Raw genomic sequence first — 26,542 nt, 5'->3', positions numbered from 1 at the left:
CTACAATATCCAATTGAGTTTCCTAGTCGTATCTTACAATGCCCAATATTTTCTCTAGTTATATCCTACAATATCCAATTGAGTTTCCTAGTCGTATCTTACAATGCCCAATATTTTCTCTAGTTATATCCTACAATATCCAATAGTTTCCTAGTCGTATCCTACAATGCTCAATATTTTCTCTAGTTATATCCTACAATATCCAATAGGTTTCCTAGTGATATCTTACAATGTCAAACAGGTTTTCTAGTCATACCTTGCAAACATCATATACTTTTACAATACTTCTGTACAAACTAATTGAATTATATAAATCACAACCAATAAGCACATGCCCAACAAACACTGCATTGTGTGCTATCGTTAATAGTGACGTAGAAATTCCAAAGTTATGCACTTATAATCACGCACTCATCACAAACACCGATTCTACATAATAAGAAGATTAACGGAGAAGTAGGAACGAACTAACTAGCGCTTCTGTCTGTTTGTTCGTTTTGAATTTCGCGCAAAGCTACAAGAGGGCTAATACTTTCGTATCGGGTGGTTGATTTTACTTTAAAGTTCACTTCTGTGTAACATGAGTACAGAGGGTATGAGTATGATTAACATTTAAAAGTGAGCTAGTATATTGGTAGCCTTACCTACTAAAATCATAATTGAGCTAGGAAGCTTATATTTTTTACATAATTTTATTTAACCCTAAGAGGGTGTAAAAGCAGGTTATTGAGTTGTTTCAGATTATTGTAAATTTCCAACCTGATTTATTTTGTTCAGTATTAAACATACTGTATATAATATGAATCCCACTAGTTTGTTTGTTTTGAATTTCGCGCAAAGCTATACGAGGGCTATCTGCGCTAGGCGTCCCTAATTTAGCAGTAAAAGACTAGAGGGAAGGAAGCTAGTCGTCACCAACCGCCGCCAACTCTGGGTCTACTATTTTACTAACAAATAGTTAGATTGACCATCACATTATAACGATCCCACGGCTGAAAAGGCGAGAATGTTCGGTATCTGTGATTCGAACCAACGATCATCAGATTGCGAGTCAAGCGCCCTAACCACTTGGCAAATCACACTAGTAAAAAAGAAAAAGCTAATTTTTACGTATACAAGTTTCTTTATAATTTTTTCTACTTATTTAATCCTGCATGTTTTCCAAGTCTCGTGAATAAATAAACCATCAAGTGTCTCATTTGTCTGTTGAATTTCACGCAAAGTTTCTCAAGGGCTATCTGCGCTATCTGTCCCTAATTTAGAAGTGATAGACTAGATAGAAGGCAGCTGGTCAATACCTCCCATCGCCAATTTTTGGGCTACTCTTTACCAACGAAAAGTGGGATTTACGGTGGGACGAGTATGTTAGGTGACGAGGGAATTCGAACACGCGATCCACAGTTTGCGAATCGAATGCCCTAATCAACAGGCCTTATCAACACTCATTATTGTTTTGTTGTTATAGAGTATGTAAAGAGTAAGGTATGTCTGGAAACTTAAGATACTAACATTGGTTGGCGCCAAGTAATAGAAAACCGTCAGCTTCACGTATGTAGATTAACCAGCTGGCCATGCAAATTATTCTTTCGGTTAAAATAAGAATTTGTTACAGGCAGACTCTCGCAAGATACAACATGATTCGTAAGATATATAACATAGTGTTAATGTTAAATTACACAGTTAACTAAGTCTAAATACATAACATAGTGTTAATGTTAAATTACACAGTTAACTAAGTCTAAATACATAACATAGTGTTAATGTTAAATTACACAGTTAACTAAGTCTAAATACATAACATAGTGTCAATGTTAAATTACACAGTCAACTAAGTCTAAATACATAACATAGTGTTAATGTTAAATTACACAGTTAACTAAGTCTAAATACATAACATAGTGTTAATGTTAAATTACACAGTTAACTAAGTCTAAATACATAACATAGTGTTAATGTTAAATTATATAGTTAACTAAGCCTCAAAAAGAAGGACTGGTACAGATGTTCTTAGTGTGTATTTATTTGATACTGTGAAGTGATGTATTTAATTAGATTTAATTAATTCTTTAATTAATTCTTTCATGCCATTTTCAACACTATAGTAATGCTTCACTGATTCCCGTTGACAGATGAATGAACCAGGGTGAGAATACTTATCATTCTTTAAAATTCCCATATACTTGTATCTAAACTATATAGAAAGAAGCTAACAAAGAGCTGCCATATGGTACCGATATATGCTAGAAGAAATCAATTTCATAGCACTCTACAAATAAACCTTGATAAAAACAGTGTTTAACACTATATATTAAGTTTTGTTTTCATGCCACAGCCACAAAGCCTAGAGAATTGTCAGTAGAACAGAGAGTTCACATAAAAGTTTTATATGATGCTGGTTGGACTCTCCAACAAATTGCTGCAGACTTGAAATGATCCTCAAACACTGTCAAGTACACCCTAGATCGTGAGACCGAGACAGTTAAATTTGAAAATAGGAAAAGAAGAGGCAGAACACCTAAACTCAATGATACTGATGTTAAGTATCTTCGTTTATGCAGTCTTCGGGACGGAAGGAAGACTGTCACTGATATCAAGCATGAGATAAACGACCATTCGCCAAATGACAGAAGTGTCCAGATCTACAGTATCAAAAAGACTCAACGAAAATGGAATATTTGGTCGTGTAGCAGTTAAAAAAACATTTACTTCGATCTCCAAATATTGTCAAGAGACTCAAATTTGCTAAAAAGCACAAATCTGTACTGTTGGTGATTAGAAAAGTGTGTTATGGGCGGATGAGTCCAAGTTTGAAATATCTGGTTCAAGGCGTAGGTTGTACGTCCGGCGGAAGAAAGGTAAAAGATACTTACCTCAATGCATAGCACCTACCACGAAGCATGGGGGAGGCAGTGTGATGGCTTAGGGATGTTTTACTGCTGAGGCGACAGGATATATTTGCAAAATAGATGGGATAATGGACTAGTGCAAGTATCATCAGATTCTGGTCCATCATGGTATACCCAGTGGTTTGCGTATTATTGGTAAAGTATTCTACTACCAAGAAGATAATGACCCCAAACACTCATCCAAACTATGCAAAAATTACTTAGCTAAGATAAAAGCTGCTGGAGTCATTCAAATGATGCAATGGCCCCCACAGAGCCTGATCTCAATCCAGTTGAGCAGATCTGGATAATTTGATAGATCCAAAACTTGACAAATCAAAAGTTACTTCTAAAGAAACTTTATGGGAGTTTATTAGAGACATTTGGAGTAAATTCCCAAGGGACACTTTGATTAAATATGTTGCAACAATACATGAAAGACTGCTTGCAGTTATTAAAGCAAAAGGGGGATACACAAAAGATTAACTGTTTGCTGAACTCAAGCACTTCCACCGAGTTTCTGTTGTACTAAGTATGATGAAGATCAATAAAATTTTGATGCTTCACCTGTGATTTATCTTCCATTGTTCCTTGTAAGTAGCCTGAAATCTAATTTTTGACTTTATCCTAACACTTTTGCACAATACTGTATATCCTAAATATAGAATTGTTTTTTGTGAATTTTCTATTTCACAAAGGATAATCAGTAAATGAAATATCGTTTACCAATCTGAGTTGCTGTGTTTTTCAGTTGGTTTAAACATGTTGGATTGTTTTAGAGCAAAGCTACATTGGGCTATCTGCCGTGTTCACCACGGAGAATCGAAACCCAGATTTTAGCGTTATACGTCCGTAAACTTAACGCTGTCCCACCGGGGGATATTGTTCTTTTAGTAAACATATCCGTATGGCAAATCTCAGCTGATTGGCTTGGCCTTGCTTATCACAAATAGTAAGAAACAAATAATATCTTACCATCTGTATCACATAAATTAAGGACAAAAGTTACGTTATAAAAGTGTGCAGTGACCAAGAGTAAATTTATGAATTTCGTTTTTAAAAAAATCTTATGTTATGCTTGTGAAACTAAAAAAAAAGCTAATATTACCGAAAAACTCTGTAATAAATAATATCTAAATACCAGATACTGTACTAAGACCTTCCAGATTATGAGGGAAGAAGCTATCGAAATAAAAAAGATACAGTACAGGATATTCTGGTTCGCATCTTGAGTTCTACGCAGACACTGTTTAGTGATAAAAATGTATACAAATAACTTTATTATTTATGATTAGAAAGCAGATGCTACTTGAAAAATCAAAACTTTATAGTTACTATTCCCCAGAGCTAATGCGTGCTTGTTGGTAGAAAACAGACAGTGACTAAAATAGCACCTAATTAATCTTTCTTGATAAGTCAAACAACGACGGTAGACCTTTTCCAAACAAATTCTCAATTTTGTTGCAGTATGGTTGCATATGTGTACTTGTATCTCTTGTTTCCAAAGCAGTCTTTTTATTCTTAATTATAGAAATAACTGAGATATCAAAGTGTTTGTAATATAACTCACTGTTATCATGACGAAGAGTTAATAATATAAAGACTTTTCTTTAAAACGAATCGTAGGTTTAGTGATTTATCATTCGTGCTGGGTGAAAAGGTAAATGATATCGATAAAACTTCTAAAAATGTATATCTTGTCGAGTTGTTTCATGTAACGTTGAGCGCTTCCAAAATTCAACGCTGACGTTGGCGAGTCTGTTCCTAAAGTCACCGGTGTCGCTTCAGTGTTAACTCAGCACACTCAACGGCCCTAAAGAGCGTTGAGATTGAAAAATGCATCATAGTAGTTTATGAAGGACTTCAAAAACAGTTGGCGTGAAACCAACCGTGACGTCATGGTATTTCCAACGCTGATTAGTATCGTATCGTTAAATTTTGGAATTCGCCCTCTCTTTACAATTGGCTCTTGTCATCCATTTCTTGGTTCTTATAAAATTAGCGAATTAAAATCATTCCTAATCACAGACGAACACAACTTGGGCGACAAGTTAACAAGAAACTTTTCGGGAACTCAAAAAAATAAAAGAAAGAAATATTATGATTCGCTGCCACAGCCATTTGAATAATGATAAAGTTATCGTTATAATGCTTCATTTTTTTACGCCACTAATATCAGTGTTGATTTGACTCATGAATATCCAAGGTTAAATAGTAGCCAGATTAAAGACTACAAGTTATTTAATTACACGACTGGTTATAATTTCGATTTTATAGCCTTTCAATCAGAGTATGAAATGCGTCGACAATTACAACATATATTTTTATCGTTGTTTAGAAATACTCTATCTCTAAATAAGAGTTCCATCTAAAATGTTTTGTTTCAAATAAGTTAAGATGTCGATCATCAATTAATGAGAAAACATGAAGAAATTCATCTTTACATAGCTTCAGTTTTTTGACACTGACTCCTCAAGATTAGTCGAAAGAGGAATATCTAGAAAATTATCCCCCTAGTGGCACAGCGCTTTGTCTGTGGACTTACAACGCTAGAAACTGGGTTTAGATACCCGTGGTGGTCAGAGCGAAGATAACCAATCGTGCAGCTTTGCGCTTGACTACTGTTTACCGTTTGTATCGAAACCTGATTTGTGGAGTTATAAGCCCTTAGACTTAACGCTGAACCACGGGGGGGGGGGGGGGGGTTCAAAGAGAAAACCCAAAATTAAGCGTGAAATTAGTAAACGTACTTGCATATGGACCTAAAACACATATATAGTTAATTTGTACCTAATAAATATATATTAAAACAGGCTTAACTCAACAAAAGTTATATTATTTAATAAGCTAGTGATTATATTTAATAATAAGACTGAGAAAATTATTTCCAGTTGTTTGACTCCGTGTGTGTGTGTGGACAACAGAGGTACAGGGAAGTAATACAAGGTGTCTAGTTCTTTAAAAAAAACGTGTTCTTTCTACAATTAAATGCCGTTTTAGTTAAGCTTGTTTTAATTTATTTTCAGTAACCAGGTGCATTACTTTTTTTATTTAATGCGTTTATTTTTTGTTTTTCATCTGAGTCTTAACATTCTCGATATAAACGTTTCGGGTTGTATAAACAATACATTTAATTTTTCATGTTGTTATTGCAATTAGTATATTGGTTTACTGTAAACATTTGCTAAACATGGAATGTATGTATATTCCGAAATGTTAAACTACTATTACATCATTCGTCACTTCAGACTAAGATATCCATCTCATGAATTTACCAACTGTATAACTCTCGCCCTTTTTATGCTTTTGTCTGAAGTAGCTACTGTGTAGTTATTTAGTCTAATCAAGTTTTAATTAATTATCTGGTTTAACACATCAGTATACTTGTTTGAGCAGTCACAGGATTTTACTAAATTTTCCATTCAGTTATCAACCAAAGTGATTAAAAAAAGCAACGTTGTCATAATTAAAACCAAAAGGAATATATATGCAATTTAATTCAATGGGTTTTGTTATTTGGATCTTTTATGGCTCCTTATAATTTCTAATATAGTTATTGACTTCTAAGAATACCACTGAATTAACAGTGAGAGTATAACAATGACGTTTAAATAAAATAAAATGAACTATTGAAACTTTGCATCAGTTTACATTCGAATTTTAACAACCATTTCTTTCATTTCTCAAACTTTGCTTCTTTCCATGAACTTAAAATTACTTTTCAAACGACTGCAAAATTAAGCATCAAAATAATTCAGCCTTGGTAAAAGGACAGAAAAGTAGAAAATTTATCGCTTGTAAAACCACGATATTTTTGACAGTTAATTCCAGTTTTTGGTTTGAAAGCATCTCTAGAAGTTCATGAAATTAAATTTGTTCAGACGTTAAGATACACCTGTCATATTATAAGGATAACATTTTTGAGAAAATTTATTTGGTCATATATAATCAAACTACAGCATGGTTAGTTTTTTACAAAACAGAAGAAGTTTCCAAAACTAATCTTGTATTCAGTAAAACATTCATCAGAAACAACTAAACCTTAGTCAAGACATTTGTTATCATTCTGCTTGCATAGCACACACTACATATAAAGACAAACAAATACATAAACTGCTCTGAGAAGGTTTGTGTGCAAACAAAAACTTTTCAACAAGCACTTAGTTTATCCGCAAAATCCTAAAGTCACAAATTACTTTATCATGAAAGGGATTTTCAATATTCTTGTCACACACAGATGGAATAGTAAATTAAGAGTAACAAGTAAACTCGAAATTTGAATATTAAATATGGAAATAAAGTCTGAATAAAGTATATGTGATAAATGGCAGATTTAAGAATTGTGTAGGAATATATATTTTAGGGTTACAATAAAAAAACTCAGTTATTTAAAACATCCGAATAAAAATTAAAAGCAAAAATTGTACATCCAGTATATGACTGTATATATGCCCGTCCGCAGGATTTTTTGGGAGGGGTGCAAAACTTGAGATTTTGCCCGAGTGTATTCTGTTCGCCGAGCGCAGCGAGGTTACCACCCTAGAGGGTCCGGGGGCATCCCCCCAGGGAAAATCTTAAAACTCTAGAGATCAAACCTATGTGAAAAAGTGACCAAAAATGTAAAATTTTATTTTTTTCTGACCTTGACCTCACCTCATATTACATAATTGTTAGTATTTCATTAACAAGAATATCTATACACAGTTTCAATGACATCCATGCAAAGATAGGCAAGAAATGTGCTAAAAATGTAAACTTTCATATATTTTATTTTCTGTGACCTTGACCATTTAATTTCATGAAAGTAGATTGTCCAGCTCAATCCTGCGTGGATGTAAGTTGACAAATCGAGTTACAAATTCATCTCTGTTCACAGATCGACTTTTTAAACAGCTTTTATATCTAATGTTTCCAAAAAAGGCTCATTATTTAAAACAATTTTCTCGTTTCCATGTAAAATTCTACGTTTTGTAAAATTGTTTTTTGCGTAACAACCATTAAGGAAAAAACGTTTACTCAGTCTATATTGGGCCAGCTCTTCGGTGATGTAGCTCAGATTTGACTGAGGAAAGTCGGTCTATTATGTGGTCATGTATGCTAACCTAATGCGTCCAGATATATACACTTTCAGCGGAAGATTTTACTAGGTGTATTTTTGCCTTGACATCGCTATCAGTGTGTGTGACAGTCAACCAATCATGCGCGTCCTTACAAATGAATTTTATAAAGTACGGTAATCTAACTTGTCATACTTATTATCAAGTTTACTTCTTGAGTCAGAGATCGCTGTATTATTAAGGAGGAGGGGGTTGCGACATCGGTGGGGGTGCGGACGGGTCGGGTGTAGAAACATACTGAACATTTAGAGTTAAACATTCCAGGTTTAGTGACGTTTTTTTAATGAAGCGATCTAGCGAAAAACCACATAAAAAAGAAGTGGTTCTTTAAATAACGACTTCTAATATATATATATAAACCCCAATGCGTTTTGGTAACAATGCATTCCAACAATGACTTTTATACCATGTTGCTTAGCAATAAAAGTATAACCTAATATTGTTTTTAAGAGGCTATGTGCTGAAAGTATAAAATGAAATGTATAGACTATAAAATTGAAAACAAAATTATTGTTTTCTAATTTAGAGGCTCCGTTAACTAAAGAGGTTTGTTTTTTTATCATTTAAGTTTAAATTCGGTGGACAAGTTAGAGGGAAGGTTACCTTTATAAACAGACCACATCCCGTAAAGGAACAACAAAAGTATATAGGTTATACTTTTGTGCTAAAATGGGTTTAGAATACACACACTGAGATAGTCATCTGGAATAAACCAACCTAATAACCCGGGCGGACCCGGGTACTTTCGCTAGTATACATATAGACAGATAGATATGGCTATAGATATGAACTGGCCTAACAACATAAGAAAACACTGAAGTCAAAGTGAGTCTTGTGATACAATTTGGATGTCTAAATCCACAATGTACAACTGAAGTGTATTTTAATTTTGTCAAAATTTTCAAAAGAGTAGTTCAGTTACAGAATTATTGAACGTTCAGATGGATTGTTATAATGTTTACTTTGGAAAAAGATAAAAACAGTGGCACATATACAACGAATCTAGAAAACTTATAATATTGGATTTTTCCGAGTGTTGTAGAGCAATCTAACGATTAACATTGAAAAGTAAATTTTGTAAACTAAATATAAGCAATTTGGTTACAACACAATATTTTGAGATTTCAATATTAAGAAAGTGCTATGGTAAAGTAACGATTTGTCCTTTTAATTATTAAAATTATCATCGAAGAAATTAATTTGATTTTTTTTAATAACAGAAAATTTTCATTTATGTTAAAGTTAGAAACAAAATAAAGCTAAGAGCTACAGCAAACGGTGATTCTTCGAAAGATTCGTTCCGCTATTGTCCGTAATCTTTTCTTTACTTTGAAAAATTTCACAAAATGTAAATAATTCCTTCAATAGATCTTTCTCATTGAAAGGCTATTTGTCATAACTTTAATTTTGTGCATATAAATTACACATAGCTATAATGTTATTGATTATGACTTTACTTGTATAAGGAAATAAAGAAAAGTAACCATTTTCTAACTCACAGAAAATTTCCTAAAATTAATAACAGCTCATTTTTTAAATATAATCAAATATGTTAGTGTAATTTTCCATAACGCTTCTTTATCAATTTGATATATTTTCAAAACTATCACTTACATCATGATTAACGGAAATGACAGAACCGCAGACCAATCTCAACTATTGCTAGTAAAATACTAGCAACGAAACATCCACGTATTTTCTGAGAGTTTACATGACAGTTGAAATAGCAGTTCACTAACTCCCATAAAAACTTACAAGAGCACATACTTTTAGAGTTATTTTAGCAACTATGTCGTGAATCGAATCTTCTTGAAGCATTGAAGTTGATGAAAATGCGTGAAAAAAACCTACGCGACGTCTCCTTTCTTCGAACGTTTTTTTAACCCTGAAATCGCTAGTCAATCGTATAAATATTGCCATGTTTAGGTGGTAACTTTGAACAATGTAAAAGCCGTTAGACCAATATATTCTTCTGCTTTTTTTTAAAATCAGGATTCAGGATTCGATTTCTTACTTTGAAAAATGCATTTGAAAAGTCCATTTCATTTCGATCTTAAGTTTAAATGTAAGAATGGTTTTCAACATGTTCATGGCATCTAAGATACCCTGCGCACTTAGTACAAACAACAATGAATATTCTAAACTATTTCTCACATTTGTTGGTTGACGTCTGATCTAAACCTGTTAATCAATGGACGGTCTAAGAGAATGAAAGTGGTTACAATGAGGAGAACATAGTAACCTATTCTCACTATTCCTACAGCTTTGCTGTTTTCTTGGCCTCTTTTATTGGATTTCAACATTTTTTGAGGACGTCTCTTTGTGATCGCTTTAACTTCGACGAGAACCCAATCGTGACTGCATTCACAATGTTTGTATTTCATGCAAACACCACACCTCCAACCTTGCACTTGGAAGGGAGACTATACAGTAAACATAAATTTCGGATATTCTCCCAGTGTATATTGATTAATTTAGCACTGAAAACAACTCTTCACGGGTCACGGGTTGTCTAGTTACTTCGAAAAATCACAACAAAAAGGAATGGGACTCATTTTCAAATGAAATTTGCATTGTTTGAAAAACCTAATACTAAGTTATTGTTGAAAGACAATTTTTTGTGGGTTTTTTTATCATTTGTCCGATATTGTAAAATAAGTACGATAAACTCCATGTTTTAAGGTTAATTATAATATGAACTAAGTACGTAATTTATTATTAATGTAAGTAATATGTTTGGATTCCTACGAAATAAATATTAGTTACTTGGAACCGTAAGATCATACATTTTACATGTGTGTCTGAAGTTTTACCTATAGTTATATTTGTTCTGCCTTTCCTGCTACGTCTTTATCCCCTTCCATTTTTAGTTTCTAGCAGAACATGGTCTGAACACATTTTTAACAAGACTTAAAAATTGCTACCAGTTTTATTAATGCTTTTCTAAAAAAAAATATACGAGATATAGAAAAATGACTTCCTAGGCATACAGATATAACAATTAAAAGCTTATTACTGAAAAAGTAATAAGTCATCCTTATAAATATTCACAGAAAAAATGTTTCCACTACTATAATAACACTTTCGTCAGTTAATATCCAACAAAAAATGTTTACACTACTATAATAACACTTTCGTCAGTTAATATCCAACAAAAAATGTTTACACTACTATAATAACACTTTCGTCAGTTAATATCCAACAAAAAAATGTTTACACTACTATAATAACACTTTCGTCAGTTAATATCCAACAAAAAATGTTTACACTACTATAATAACACTTTCGTCAGTTAACATCCAACAGCTTAATAGTCACGTCTTTTTGTTAACAGATTTCAATAATATTAATGCACTGTTTGTTTGTTTACTAAAGTACTCAAGGGGCTATATGCAATGTGCCAAACTGCAGGAATCGAGCCCCGTATTTTAGCGTTATAAGCTCTCAAGCTTATTGATGAGCCATCAAAGCACAATAGCGAGTGATATAACAATCTATACTTTATATTTCACACTCAGGAAAATGAAATATCTATCTTCCCTTCCTAAAGAATAGCACACTTATTCTTGACAGTAGGAATGTCTCTAAGACTATTCGAAACCTAACAAAATTGTAAATTTTGTAACCTTTCGGTCCTGTTGCTGAAGACTTTTAAAGTTAGAAAAAATGAACTGACTTTTTATGAGCACGAAAGTTCCATGCTTCGAGTCTCGAACCTTATTTACACTCATTCTGATTATACTATCAGTGTGATGTTTACAATGCTGAGTATATATTATTTACTTACATGTAATATTACTAGAGGACATTGTTGATTAATATTTGTAGGCATATATTTAAATATAAAACGAGCAGATATTTTAAAACAACATAAGAAAAACGATAATTAAGAACACACTTCGTGATATAAAACTGAAATTACATCTGTATTAAAACAAATATACACACACACATATATGTATATATATATATACACACACATACGTACATACATACATACTGATTTTCCTTTTTTACCTGTTGAAAAGACTGGATAATTTGATGTTGTTGTTGCAGCTGAGAAAATTGCTGAAGTTGCTGTTGGTGGTGTTGAGTTGCCACATGAGTCTGACTGGGAGACGTTACATCCTTCCTTCCAGGAGAAGGAGACGAGTGGCTGCTATTGTTGGGGAGCATGGATACTGGCGGGCTGGGTCGCATCGGCAGTCCTGTCGACTGGGATAGGTTGGCGGGAGCTCCGGGACCAGGGCCAACTCTGCCAGAAGCTGTCAGAGAGTTCAGTAGATGGCTTGGATGGTTTGGAGGCAAGGCGGGCACGAGCGGTGTCTGAAACATGGCTGTAAATAGGAAAACAAACCTATCTACCGTGCAACAGTTCTGGTTGTAAGCAGAAGTAAATGCTACATTAGACACAGTTTAAACAAAAGCAAAAACTTCAAGATCACTTAACCATGGAATTTAGAAAATCTTGAAAACAAGTTATCCATATAAAAGTTGCCACTTTATTCATTTGCCTATAAAGAAGAAAGATCCACCTTTCGAAAACGCTCGGGTTATAGGGCTTTTATCATTTTGTATCAAGACTTCTTGAACCTACGTGTTTTTCTGACATCTTGAAGTATTAATTTGATTATCACGTGATTCATAAATATATTAATTTTCTGACGAGAGAAAAGAATTATTACAATTCCAGGAGGTATAAGATAAAAACAAGCACTTGTATATTTGTAGGCCCCTTTCTCCCCATGGATTTTATAAAACAAAGTTCACTCAGATCACCAGGAACATGTACGTAACGTCTAATCACGCACATCTTTAAGGGACCGCACACTATTAAAAACATGTGATATTTATTCCTTAATGTCACCAGAGATTTTATGACTTCGTCATAACTTTTCATCTTAATTCTGATTTATTATTAATAAGGTAAATATGAATAAAGTTTTGAATTTTTTAATTCCGTTACTTACCCTGGAAAATCAGTTTCAGGAACGTGAATAACAATACTAGGATTGTAGACTTTACGATGGTACCAGTCTAGGGCAGTATCTTAATCAGCTGCATGTGGCAGCTTACACCTTTTAATGTTGCCTTCTGTACAGTTGTCACGAGTGAAAGAGGAATGGGTTGCTTAATTTCCACGTCTACTGAACATGATTTGTTAAGCTATATATCTATGACTTTGCTGGTTCCTTATGTTTGTGTCTTAGTCTGTCACATTTCACCTGTGTTTTCCTGTATTTGTATACCAGTTGACTAAAATATATTTACAACTTTAATTTTAGTTCCTTCAACCTTCAATTCACTTTTTCTTCAGTCACTTCAGTTTAAAGTTTGTGTTGTACGTCCATTTTCATCTGGTTTTCAGCATATTAATACAAAATTATTTGTGTTTTATATCATTGTTTTACGTCTTTGCGTTACTCATATCTTTCAATCCATTCTTACATATTAAATCCTTCTACCTTTTGGATTCTAATCTTGTTGGTTAAGTAATCTCAATTAAGAATACCAGAACATTAAACTCGTTCAGTGCTATTACCAAGATTCCGTACAAGTATGAACACGTAAAGGTAGAAATTTTATATTCTCCTTTATTTCCAGTTTTTATCTATTAGGTGAATTTAAGAGCTGTGTTTTTCCTTCTAGAAGAACCCATGACATGAAAGATGTGACACATTCTGGTTCTCGGACCCATAATGGATCTGAAGAAGCCCGATCTTGCTTGTTGAGTACTAGCCTACACTCTGCCAAATGCCCCATGGTTCAACCATTTATCACTAAAAATAGTGCTGACCTATGACTCATGCCTCCCTAAATCATTGGCAATGTCAGCCAGCCTGGATATCCTGGTATGGAAAACAAGATGCCAATGGTGAGCTTATGTATTTGTTTACCAGTTGACCAGTTTACTTTTAGTTTCTTTAACCTTTAATCCATTTTTCGTTCAGCCAATAATTATAAACCTATTAGTCTTACATCAATGATGGGAAAGTTTTGAAAGTCTGGCAAAAGATGCTTTACAAGTAATTTAATAAAATTTAAAATTTAGTTGAATACTCAACATGGTTTTACTAGCGGAAAATCTTGCCTTACTGATCTTTTGACATTCTTTGAAGAGGTTACCACTTATGTAAATAATTGCCCAGGTATGGATTTGATGTATCTGGATTTTCAGAAAACATTTGATAAAGTGTCACATAAAAGGCTTGTTAAAATGTTATCTTTTTAGGTGTAGGGGATAGGTGGTTCTTTGGGCAGAAAAGTGGTTGGATGGGAAAAAGCAGAGGGTTGTTAAAAACAAAGTTCAGTCAAACTGGATTAATATCAGAAGTGGGGTACCTCAGGGCTCAGTGTTAAGACTTTTTGTTGTATTTTATTTACATCAATGACATAGATGAAGGAATGGTCAATAAATTATTGAAATTTGCTGATAATATATAGGTTTACTGGCTGTGAAGAGGATGCTGCTGCTTTACAAGATAATTTTTATTTGGTGAGTTGGGCAAATATATAGGAGATAGCTTTTAATTATAATAAATGCAAGGCAATGTACATTGGATATCATACTTTGAATTATGTTATAATTTTGATAAGAATACCTTAACAGTGAGATAAAAGGATCTTGGTGTTCTAGTTGATTAGTCTCTTCAGCCATCCAAGCAATGTGTTGGTGCTAGTGTCAGGGCAAATAAGATGTTAGGTTGTATGTATAGAAATATTAAATAAAAGTCTAAATAGATTATAATTTCAATGTATAAGTCATTGGTTAAGTTACATTTGGAGTATTTTGTTCAGTTTTGGGTGCCTTACCTTAGGAATAACATTGAATTCTTGAAAATTGTTCAGAAGATGGCTACTAGAATGATACTGGAGATAGAAAGGTTGTCATACGTGGACAGGTTAAGATCTGTTGAATTGTTTTATCTTTCAAAATGAAGAGTAGAGGGTATCTGATTGAGGTGTTTAAGATTATTAAGGGGATTAATAATGTTAATGCATCATCTTTCTTCGTCCTTAATAGTGAGAATGGTAGGACTAGAGGACATAAATATATTCTTTTTGGCAGAGTAGGAATCATCTTCAGCTAAAACAGCTTTATTTGGCTTTTGGAATGGGTGACCTTCAAATGTAGTATATACAGTTAATTTAAGGAAACTTAAGGCAAGACTTGATAAATATTTGAATGTAAAAGGCCTATTTTTATTGTTGTATTTTATCTTAAAGTTTAGTTTACAGGATGGGATATCCTAGGTGAACCAAGAAGTCTCTTCTTGTTCTTAAATTATACCGATATGTCCTGATCTAGTTGAGCCAGATCATGCTGAGAACTTATGGTGAGGTCTCCATCAGGATATGAGTGAATTAAACTCATTGGTGTATTTTACAGATTGGAGAGGCTGTCTTTTGAAGGCAATGTTCATCCAAAGGTCCATCCATGTACATACAGAGACTGATAGGAATACATTTACTATGCAAAAACACTGTTTATAGAACCAGAACACGCAAACCATGTATAGATGAATACAAGGTTGAGCATTATGATCTCAGTGCTGTGCCTTTGATGTCACTGATTCTGCTAGTTTACTCTGATTAGCAAGCCAACTATGAAGTGGCGAGGTGAAACAAATAAGCATGTAATCTTTCCAAGATGCAGCTAATGAGAACCTGGAGTGTTTTCTCAAGTGATTCCAAAATCAGGTAGCTGCAGAGAATGATAGGGCACAAAATAAACAGGGCTCTATTTCCTGCTCAGTCTGGTCAGTCCTGAATTTGATGTTGACAAGTACTGACTGTGATTAGGGTCCCAAATCGTGATGGAGTTTAGATAATGGTGGTCCATGGTTAAAAGTAAAGCTAAGTACCAGGCTAAGTTTTAATTTTATTTTTAACGAGAATTTCGTTATTTATATTTATAAGATATTCTGTTACTATGCCTATGCCATACTGTAAGGATATCCTAATAGACAAATTAATTTAATGCTTGCTGAGTGAACCTATGTGACACCACAGGAAAGTAAGCGATATTTAAACTGTTACATAATCAGTATTGATTTCAATGAGACGTGAAGTGGTGAATTCAAATGAATTGCATGAGGAAAATAAGCTTGCAGCCATCTCTACATATCTTCCTCAAGTATCCTTACCTTCATGGGTTTGGAATAAACCAGTAACTCAGCCGTAAGCCTGATGAGATGTTACAGGTCAGTCAAATTTAGTACTGTCCATTAGATAGGATTATCCTTTCTCAACCACGGAGGTTGTCAGAGAATTATCTTGGCCTATGCTTCAAGAGAGAAATTTGAAGCACGTACATTAATCGTGGAAAGTTGGAGCATTACTACTCACATTCCATATATTATCAGAACAAACATCAACATATTTCTTTTAGCCTGAGCATCTACCACCATCAGGAAGGTTTGAAATAGGTAATGAGATCTGCAGCATCAGCTAATTTAAACAAATTTCCCCAGATTGGTGTGACCACTGATCTGAACTGTGGTAGTCTCCTTTGCATAAGCAGACCGAAACACAGTTTAATATATGCCTCTAGTAGTACACAGACGTGAAATTAAGTTCTAGGCAAATGCTTGAGCTATCTCGAATTTTTTTAACCACTCTATATCGTACATTTTTAGTAAAGCCACCAATTTATCCAGTGGAATGAGGACTGACTAAAAGTGAGTTGAGAAGCTCAATACCATCATAATACCAATAAAAGTAACGAAAAAAATTGTAGGGATGGCAGTGTCAAACAAAAAAATGCAAACAAAAATATAGAGATAATACAGCTATACATAGATCATCCCTACACAACTTTCAATACTAAAATTTAATGTTACACTGTAAAATGCACGAATACAAAATGGTTACGAAGTCGGTCAATTAGACCGACCTCGTGGTGAGAGTCTGTAATAATCAAGACATGTTTTGACTCAACTTGGTTTTTCTTGTACTTTAGTACTAGGCTCTTAGTTAAACTACATTGATGCTTACCCTGACATGACCACGATATTACAATAAACAAATTGCATTCCAACAATCAGGAATATATAACATCCAACTGCAGTAATATCAAAGTCAAGTATGCATTTTACAGTGTAACATTAAATTTTAATATTGAAAGTCATGTAGGGATGATCTATGTATAGCTGTATCATCTCTATATTCTTGTTTGCATTATTTTTGGCACTGCCATCCCTGCATCATTTTACATTTAAGAAATATTTTTTTATTATATGTTTTGTAACGTTATTAAAAGTTACTGTGTTCTGTGAATGTGTGTAATAAAATTTAATATTATGTGTATTGATTTTTTTTATTCCTTCATTTCATACATAATATAGGGATTGGCTTCCTAAAGACACAGATTTTAGAGTGTACAAAGCACTGAGTATTCTACATGTTACAGTCAACTAATGTTCATCTGTTATTGGCTGATAATGCCTGTTTCACCCTGTACTCAAGCTTTTTAGAGAATACTTTCGAAACTTCGTCCTCTATACTTGTGTTTCTACAACAGGCAGTTGCCGTCCATTCAATTAACTTTCTTCATTTCCAAAATAGATCTAAGAATAAAATCATACAACCATTGCAAAAAAATGACAGTAAAATTGTATATTGTATCTTTGTACAATAAATGTCTGGAGGTTTAACTGAGTTTCTGGTAGCTCAACACTTTAGAATTTGTTTTTGACCATTGGCATGTAGAATTAGACTGCTTTCAACAACAAATATGGAGTATGTGAATTCCATGCTCCACTGAGCGTATGTAACGTGTCTGCATGTTCGTGTATTTAATGGAACTCGTATAATGAGCTACTGAGAACTTGAAAATGGTATTTCTGTATATACCGACATATAAGAAAAGCGGGACCGAAACTAAAGCGGAGAACTGAAATGTGTGCTTATGTATACACAAACTAAATTCATTTGGCATACGTTCAATAGGTATGTCATGGTTATGTTCACTGACACTGCTAAAATTGGGCAGTGAAATAATAACTCCAACATATAACAAAGGAAAACGTTAAAGTTTACGCAGCTTGCATTATACTATGAAAAGTTTGTGTACAACGTTTTAAACTTAGTAAAGCTGGCTTGTATTTTAGATGGACTGATAAATAAATGGACTGGTCAATAAAATGCACTTTAACTGATGAGCCAATGTTAACTTATCCAAAGTCAGACTCTTGATATATATATATATATTGGACACCAATGACCGTGGAATTGGAGTGGTGCTATCACATGTATAAGAATGTGCAATCACGTACACTGGTTGAGCATTGATCATTGCTAAATGTCATTACTGCATTACAAAGAAAGAACTGGTTGTACTTAAGGTATTTGAGTGAAAGTTCACTATCAGAGTGAACCATGCATTATTGAAGTTGTTGGCAAACTCTAAAAACAACAATGAATAACAAAGTTTCAATAGTGCTATTGACTGTACAATACCACCTCTGTGTTTAAAATACTCGCCAGTGGACGTGTAGAGAAGAATTTCCGTATGAATAGTATAAAAAGGAATGTTATTATTAACAGATTAAAGCCAAATCTAGGTTCAGCAATAAGATTACTACAAAAGATATAAGGATTACTTTCCAAAGCTCTTTATTCATAATGTTAGATAGCCAGCTTTATTGGTACTTTCCTTACCATACTTTTCTGTATCACTACGGTAACTTTAACTCTAATCATATCCCAAACATGAATATTTTACAAATGTATTTTGTCTCATTGACTGCAAAGACAGTTGAATTGTTTCTTCTTGCTGCTCTCTATCTTACTATAAATACTATGATGTATGGCAATATTACTTACTTTATTTTTAAGTATGAAAAAGTTTTAATAACTTCCAATTTTTTTGACTGAGTCGTAGTCCAAAACCTTACATGTATTTATGAAAATAATATATCAAATAGTTTATGATTTAGTCAGTGTTCTGGAAAGCTAATTTCAGACGGCATAGATATTGTCAATACACACATAGATCAAAGTATGTAGTTTGCATAAAACAGTACAGACTATTTTACTTTTAATTTCTGGATGTGATGGTTTTATTTTTTAGTTTGATGTACATTTTATCTGTGATAATATTACAAGAAAGTGAGTTTTTAGTTTTCTGTGTACAAATATTTTACGGTTGATAATATCTATTTTTATTATGGTGTATTTGGATTTAGAAATACGTAAATTGTATTACATTGAGTATTCTACAATAAAAGCCTAATTCGTGGCCCACACTATAATCAAATGTTCTTTGTGTGAAATGATACATTCCATATTTCCAACAATTTCAGTCTTTTTGATCATCATCTCGAGTAGCTTAGTGTGTAAAATAATTATAGACCACTGTTCTAGAAGTTTTTTTTTTTTTTGTTACAGAACGGGGGAGGTTTGCTTATTTCTTGTTAAGCACAAATACACAAATGGGATATCTGTGCTATGCCCACCTCAGGTATCGAAACCCGTTTTTCAGTGTCACAAGCCTACAGAATTAGCGCTAATCCACTGGAGAGCGAATGGGGCGGACAATTTACATCTTAACTCGTGTACAAACTTTATAGGTCTAAATTTCAAAATTAATAAATTTTAACTTTTGGTACTTGAACTCGTATTTTGAGATGGAATTCATTATAGAACAATTAAATACTTACTTTAATATCGGCTATAAATTAAATATAATATGGAACTTCCAAGTTTAGGATTAACTTGAGTTCATTAAGGGACATTTAGGAATTGAACAATAACAGTTAAATGAGGTAGTGTGTTGTATATTATATAGTGCTTTACTCTATTTATGTTCATGAGTTTATTGCTATTACTCTAAAAACGATATGTTCTATTTTATTTTAGAAAAGTGTAATATTGAATTTAAGATATTTTGGAACTAACTGTATCATAATTTGTTGAATAATTGTATGATTAATGATGTTATGTCTAAATTACATAATTTTAAAGTAGCAATAACATATTTTCATTAATCTATACAATATTAAAAAGTAGATGTTACGGTTTCAGATAAGTCAGAAGCGAGAGTAAAATATTAGAAAAAGTGAGTTACATGAATTATATAGATTAAGCAAGACACGAAATAACAAGTTGTTAAGTATAGTTAGACAAAACGTATATAAACTTAATCTAACAGTATAGGTCAAGGAGTTAATAACGTTATTAATCATCCTAATCATGTGCTAATTAATTTCTCGGATTGTGTTTTAAATGAATTTTAAAAGACGGTATTAGCATGGAGTTTGAAGTTTATAATTTTATCTTTAAAACTAAAATTTATGGATTATTTGTTATCTTTGAACAATTATTACAACAAGTTTCAAAACTGAAAATACAGAATGATAGTAATGAATTATTTAATTGCATTAGAACGAAAATTAGTGAAATAGCTTTATAATCATTTAGGGATTATAATTATGGGTATAAACCATATAATTTTAGTAAGTAAGAATAGATAGTAATAATAAACCAAAGTAAAAATTATAAAATAGCTATACCAGATAAAAATAAATTAAGTAGAGGGTTAATTTCTTTATAGAGTAAAATGTTACATAAACTTTCCAAATGCAATTAATTTTCGGTAGCATTACACTACATACGAAACACCAAACAATGTCAAAATGCAGTTCTTATACATTCCGTTCCACTGCAACTTTATATCGGACTTGGTTGTCAGAAGACTTACTGATTTGCATATTCAAAACCCTTTTAATATGACACACTCATAATTTTTTGTTTGTTTTTGAATTTCGCGCAAAGCTACACGAGGGCTATCTGCGCTAGCTGTCCCTAATTTACCAGTATAAGACTAGAGGGAAGGCTGCTAGTCATCACCGCTAACTCTTGGGCTACTCTTTTACCAACGAATAGTGGGATTGACCGTCACATTATAATGCCTCCACGGCTGAAAGGGCGAGCATATTTGGTGCGACGGGATTCGAACCCGCGACCCACAGATTGCGAGTCGAGCACCCTAACCACCTGGCCATGTCGGGCCTATGACATACTCAACTCTTTGTATAAGTACTCAACCTATGAAGCTTCTAATGAATGAAATAATTACATTTCTAAAACTAATGATATGTTAAATAACTATTAAGTTTCGGATGTTAGAAAAAGATCATATTAAGACTAGATATATAAAATCACAGAATTATTTATTAAAACTTTAAAAATATAGTTTAATAACACAAGAATAATATTTAAGGATAAGGTCATTGAGTGGTCAGTCATCCAGCTATTTTGTATAGAATTCCTAAGACATAAAGAGAAGGTTGTCCGGTTACACCTAGGAGCGGATGAACATTTTCCAGTTTAATAAGAATTTATATTATATTATATCTCTGAACTAATTTGTCCCCATAGAAGAAATTTTACAGTCAACAATTCACTTACTATTCCAAAATGAAGATATTCCTAAACATGCTTTTCAGAAGTCATTAAGATTTATATCTAAGGAATCCCATTTTTTATGGGTTTTATTGGGCTATCTACTTTCTACTTTGTCCACCGCACGGAATCAAACCCTGAATTTTGGCGTTGTAAGTCCGTAAATTTACCACCGACCTACCAGGGAACTTTTTTATTCAATACTAACATTTATGATCAAATTGACGGAATTACAATGGGATCAAAGTGGTCATCAACATACAAGTCCGGTTTAACAGTATCTTAATAACCAATATGAAAATATAAGACTTACAGGGGGGAACACCAAAAAGAACATTAGCTTGCCTTCCTTGACACGGTTAATCTTATATATATCACGAACCATAGTGTCTGTCCGAGCGTTCGTCTGTCTCCCGTTTGAAAAGGTCAAAATGCACTTTTGAAATGACAAGAAAACAGGCATGAATAATATTGATGCGAAATTTTATTTTGCAAGCAGGATATTCTAAACTAAATTGTCAGGAATTAATCACATTATCATTCATATTTCAAAATGTGACGTAACGTAAAGAATAATAATGTAGATTTGCCGTATATTATTGTTGAGCGGTTCTTAGCATGACTGAAATGCTCAACAATTAATTTTCATGGTGGGTGGTATAATTAGCTCAGAGCTACACAATTAACCTTTTTAAAGTCCATGAAATGATCTGAGTTGATAGATTAACTAAAACTTTTCCCGTCACTGGGGACGGGTACTTTTGCTTGTACACAATAAGAACGATAGTTTCCAATATGAAATTTTTCATAAGAAGACATTTACAGTTTTATATTTTTATTTTTATAATTGTATTCGAAAACTATTATCTACGTAAAATATTCATCCTTTTACTTGCAAAATAGCAAGTAAATATTAATATTTTCTCAAAGAATTAATTAACAACATTAAACATTTTTAAACAAAAAATGGTTTTCCAAATAGTATAATTGATACTATCATACATAATTATTTTGATAAAGTGAATAGTATTAAACAAGTAAAATGTAATATCCAAAAATAATAATATCTATAATATTACAGTATACGGGTAAATACATATTAAATGTAAAAAAAAAAAATCAATTGCCTAATTAATTTATAGAACCTTTCCGTAAGTCGACTTAGAGTAATTTTGAACCTCAGAATACAATACAACATTTTTCAGGTGTAAAAAGGGAATTTTATATTAAAGAAATGAAATGTCCTAAATGTAATTCTAAGTATATCTGTTCAACAACTAGGTGCTAACAACTACGCCTAAAGGAACATGCACATTAAATGACAGTATAGGTGATCATGTGTTTAGGGAATATGATATTTTCATACATCAGAGCATGTTTAAAATTCTCATTAGCGGACGTGACGAGAGGAGTTTAAGTATAAAAGAAACGTTATTGACTAACAGATTGAAACTAGAACTGAACGAAACGGGTTCATAAACAGGATTACTAGTACCAATATAAGGATTATTTTTACTAAATAAGAAAATAACTTGAAGATCAAAGTTTGAGAAGTGCATCTAAATGACTAAGACCCAATTTAGGCAATACCTGCTGTATTTCAGACCAAGGCACCACATTCACAGTGTACTGAACAAAGGACAGGATCACATATCTTCTGGTAAGTGTATTAGTAATTAAGAGGGCTGCAGCCATAGGTATATGGAGTTTTGAGGTAGTAAGTAGGTTCACAAACATTACATGATGTGAGAATTATAGGACACAAAAAGTGTCACATACTGTAGACACTGTAAGCAGTTTTAATAATCATATATTTGCAAAGGTGTTGAGAAATGGCGTAGAAACTATACTGCATGTGCTGCTAAAGGAAATATTGGTCACTTCAGGAAAACTACAACAGAAATCTGTGGACCCTCAACTGAATAGGACAAACTAGATATTGCTGGACCCCTTATAGAGACAGACGGAAGTAACATATACATACTAATCATAATTGATAATTTTAACAAGTAGAAAGAACCTTATCCGCTTACTGACATTTCAATACAGGATTTAACTGTTGACTGAATATTGGATATTTCGCTTTGGAGCACTTGAGCAAATATACAGATATCTAAGAACAAGCTTTAACAGATAGCCGAGTCTCCACCACATCTAGTCATTTTCACAAACTCATCCAGCCACACCGTCAGAAAAGTTTGAGTGCTCATCCAGCCACACCGTCAGACCTCCACCACATCTAGTCATTTTCACAACTCAGCTATCTGTTTCACTCAAGCTTTAACAGATAGCTGAGTTGTGAAAATGACTAGATGTGGTGGAGATCTGACGGTGTGGCTGATTAGTTACTCAAGCTTTAACAGATAGCTGAGTTGTGAAAATGACTAGATGTGGTGGAGGTCTGACGGTGTGGCTGGATGAGTCACTCAAACTTTCAAGTGGAAGCTTTCAAAGTTTATGAGTTCAGATCAAACTACGTAGGAGGTAATTATCCATCATATTTCATTATGGCACATAAAGCAAAATAGCAGCTGTCTAGTGTCTGTTTTCTGAATTTTCTCGTGTACAAACGAGAAGTCAAGCTTCTAATGGAGGTTATGTACACACTACCACCTACTGCAGACGTCCCACAATGTCCATTGAAGTATGTGAAGCAGCTCAGATCCAAGTTGGTTGACAATATGTACGATACACGTAGTAAAGACAGACATATGATAGAAAAGAGGTTACGTTAAATGGCAAAGAAGAAATGGTTCAAACAGAGATGTTGAATGTGATTATGACAAACTATAACCGCACATAGTTTCATGGACTCAGAACAAAACCATATTTCGTCTTTTGACAGCTCAATTCTTTTGAGCTACAAGCTTGGGCAATCATGTAGCGCTTAGACATGTGCTGAACACGAGAAGCCCAATCTATGCTTCACAGATTAACTTTTGTAATAGTAGCTGAACCAAGATTTTGAGAATAATTGGATTGCAGATTCAGAGAGGGGCTATTGTAAATGACTTCAACCTAACTGATGCGGTAAAAGATATCACAATTACACTTTTCGTTGTCTATGATTACCAAAACTGATCAGCTAGGCTGTCCAGAAGAATTACTATGGTGGTATAATCGAACCCTAGAGTCTTATGCTTGGAATAAACATATGAGATATTCTTGTGACTTGTGTGGTAATACAGTGATAAACGGTAAGAAAATGAATAGAATAAAAATGCGAATTCATATCAAGTTGCACGTTGGTTCCTACAACTAAATAGTGAAAGATGGAAACAATCTTTGGCACAGAGAGAAAACTATGTTGTACGTACAACAGTATAGATGAGTTACTTGCAACGCTTATTTTTGGCACAGAAGCAGCAAATAAATAAATAAGCTAGTGTAACTATGAAGCTCGAACATATTACAATGAACATATTACATATTACAATTATCATTCGTTTTTAAGTGAATGTTCATAATGATTTCTTTATTTGCCATAGTAGAGTCTGACACAAGATAGTGGACTGTGTCCTTATACAACGCATTCTAACTCCTTGCGTCATTCTGCAAGAACATATCTGCCACCTGTATATCTACAAGGATCAGAAGAGACTGGCCAAAATGTTGCCCAGGGTGCTGAGCAAAGATGACCCAGCTTGCAGTACAATGTTTAAGTTCACGTTGAATATGACAATGTATAGGATGCCATGTGGAAGAGTGTAACATGACTACTGCCTACCAAAATGTCAGATTTGAGCCGATCCTGATATAATCTTGGGTAGAAAGCTTATATGCAGGTGAGGCTGGTGTACAATCCTCTTCTCAATTATATTTGAAGGTCTCACTAGTGGTTAAAAGGGGAATTTTATTTTAGGGCCACATTTAGTTTACTTACAACATTGAATGTTTTCAAAGCATTGAGAGAAATTTAGCTTAAACTTAGAGCATAACCCATTAAAAATTATTTACAAACTTGTGAAAATTTTACTTAATGAAATGGAGTATTATTTGACATTAAAGTGAGAAAGATGGCAACGCTAAGGGGGCCGTTCTGGACTCTCCATCTCCTGCTACCAAGATGGAAATGATCACAGGATTGAAAAGGACAGTCTAGCCATTTTGTTCTCTGCATCTCTTGCCACCACAGTTGAAGAAATGGCCACACCATTGGCAAGGATGGTCTAGTCATTCTGATCTCTCCATCTCCTGCCAACGAAGTGAAAATAATCACACCATTATCAAGGACGGTCTAGCCATATTGTGGTCGTTCTACCTCTTGTCACCAAAGTGGAAATAATCACAACATTGACAAAAATGGTCTGGCCATTCTGAACTCCTTACCTCCTGCTACCAAGGTGTAAAAGATCACAGGATTGACAGAGACGGTCTAGCAATTCTGGTCTCTCCACATCCTGCCACCAAAACTTAAATGATCACACCATTGTCAAGGATGGTCTAGCCATTCTGGTCTCTCAACCTCCTGCCACCAAAGCGGAAATAATCACACCATTATCAATGATGGTCTAGCGATTCTGGTCTCTCCACCTCTTGCCACCTAAACTTAAATGATCACACCATTGTTAAGGACGGTCTAGCCATTCTGGTCTCTCAACCTCTTGCCACCAAAGCGTAAATAATCACACCATTATCAATGATGATCTGGTCATTTTGGTCTCTCCACCTCTTGCCACCAAGGTGGAAACAATCACACCCTTGACAAGGACAGTCTAGCCATTCTGGTGTCCCCATCTCTCTTCCTGTTTTGTTGTTTCACAGATAGTATTATGTAGCATTAATGATGAATGTATTGTCTGTGATTTGCAATTTGACGGATATACTTCAAAGTATTAACGCTATTTCAAACATGATTTGGTTTACTATTGCTTGTTATCTGAACTTCAAGTAATAGTTCATTGTTTGAAATTCTAGCATTATCGTTTTGTTTTATTTAAGAACTAATATGCTATGTTTTATTTCCTGGTTTTCACTTAAACTTCTTTAATGATTTAACAGGTAGTAGACTAATCTGATGTCTGAGGTTTGTTTACATTTCTTAATGTTTGCTGTACACAGCGTGGTCACAAGTAAATAGACACCACCTTTTCAGAAAAAAAATGAAAATTTTCAGTCATATTCACATGAATT

The 26,542-nt window shown here is 33.6% G+C and overlaps 1 protein-coding gene and 1 long non-coding RNA gene across 14 annotated transcripts in view; one reads left to right on the top strand and one right to left on the bottom strand.

The window, feature by feature from the left end:
• The window catches only part of LOC111085723, a 38,583-nt gene extending 21,204 nt beyond the window's left edge, over nt 1-17,379 (top strand). Inside the window, exons 2-3 of the long non-coding RNA XR_002610534.1 lie at nt 13,652-13,877; nt 17,350-17,379. This is a non-coding gene — a long non-coding RNA (uncharacterized LOC111085723). The remainder of the gene's footprint in view (nt 1-13,651; nt 13,878-17,349) is intronic.
• The window catches only part of LOC106459206 (NGFI-A-binding protein 1-like), a 182,549-nt gene that overhangs the window by 63,355 nt on the left and 92,652 nt on the right, over nt 1-26,542 (bottom strand). For all 13 annotated transcript variants that reach the window (XM_022385642.1, XM_013918808.2, XM_022385648.1 and 10 more), the window contains one exon: nt 12,020-12,339. In XM_022385642.1, the coding sequence (XP_022241350.1) occupies nt 12,020-12,339 (320 nt within the window). The remainder of the gene's footprint in view (nt 1-12,019; nt 12,340-26,542) is intronic.

Source organism: Limulus polyphemus, unplaced genomic scaffold (genome assembly GCF_000517525.1).
Source record: "Limulus polyphemus unplaced genomic scaffold, Limulus_polyphemus-2.1.2 Scaffold575, whole genome shotgun sequence".
Taxonomy (NCBI): domain Eukaryota; kingdom Metazoa; phylum Arthropoda; class Merostomata; order Xiphosura; family Limulidae; genus Limulus; species Limulus polyphemus.
This window is presented reverse-complemented; position numbering and strand designations above follow the sequence as displayed.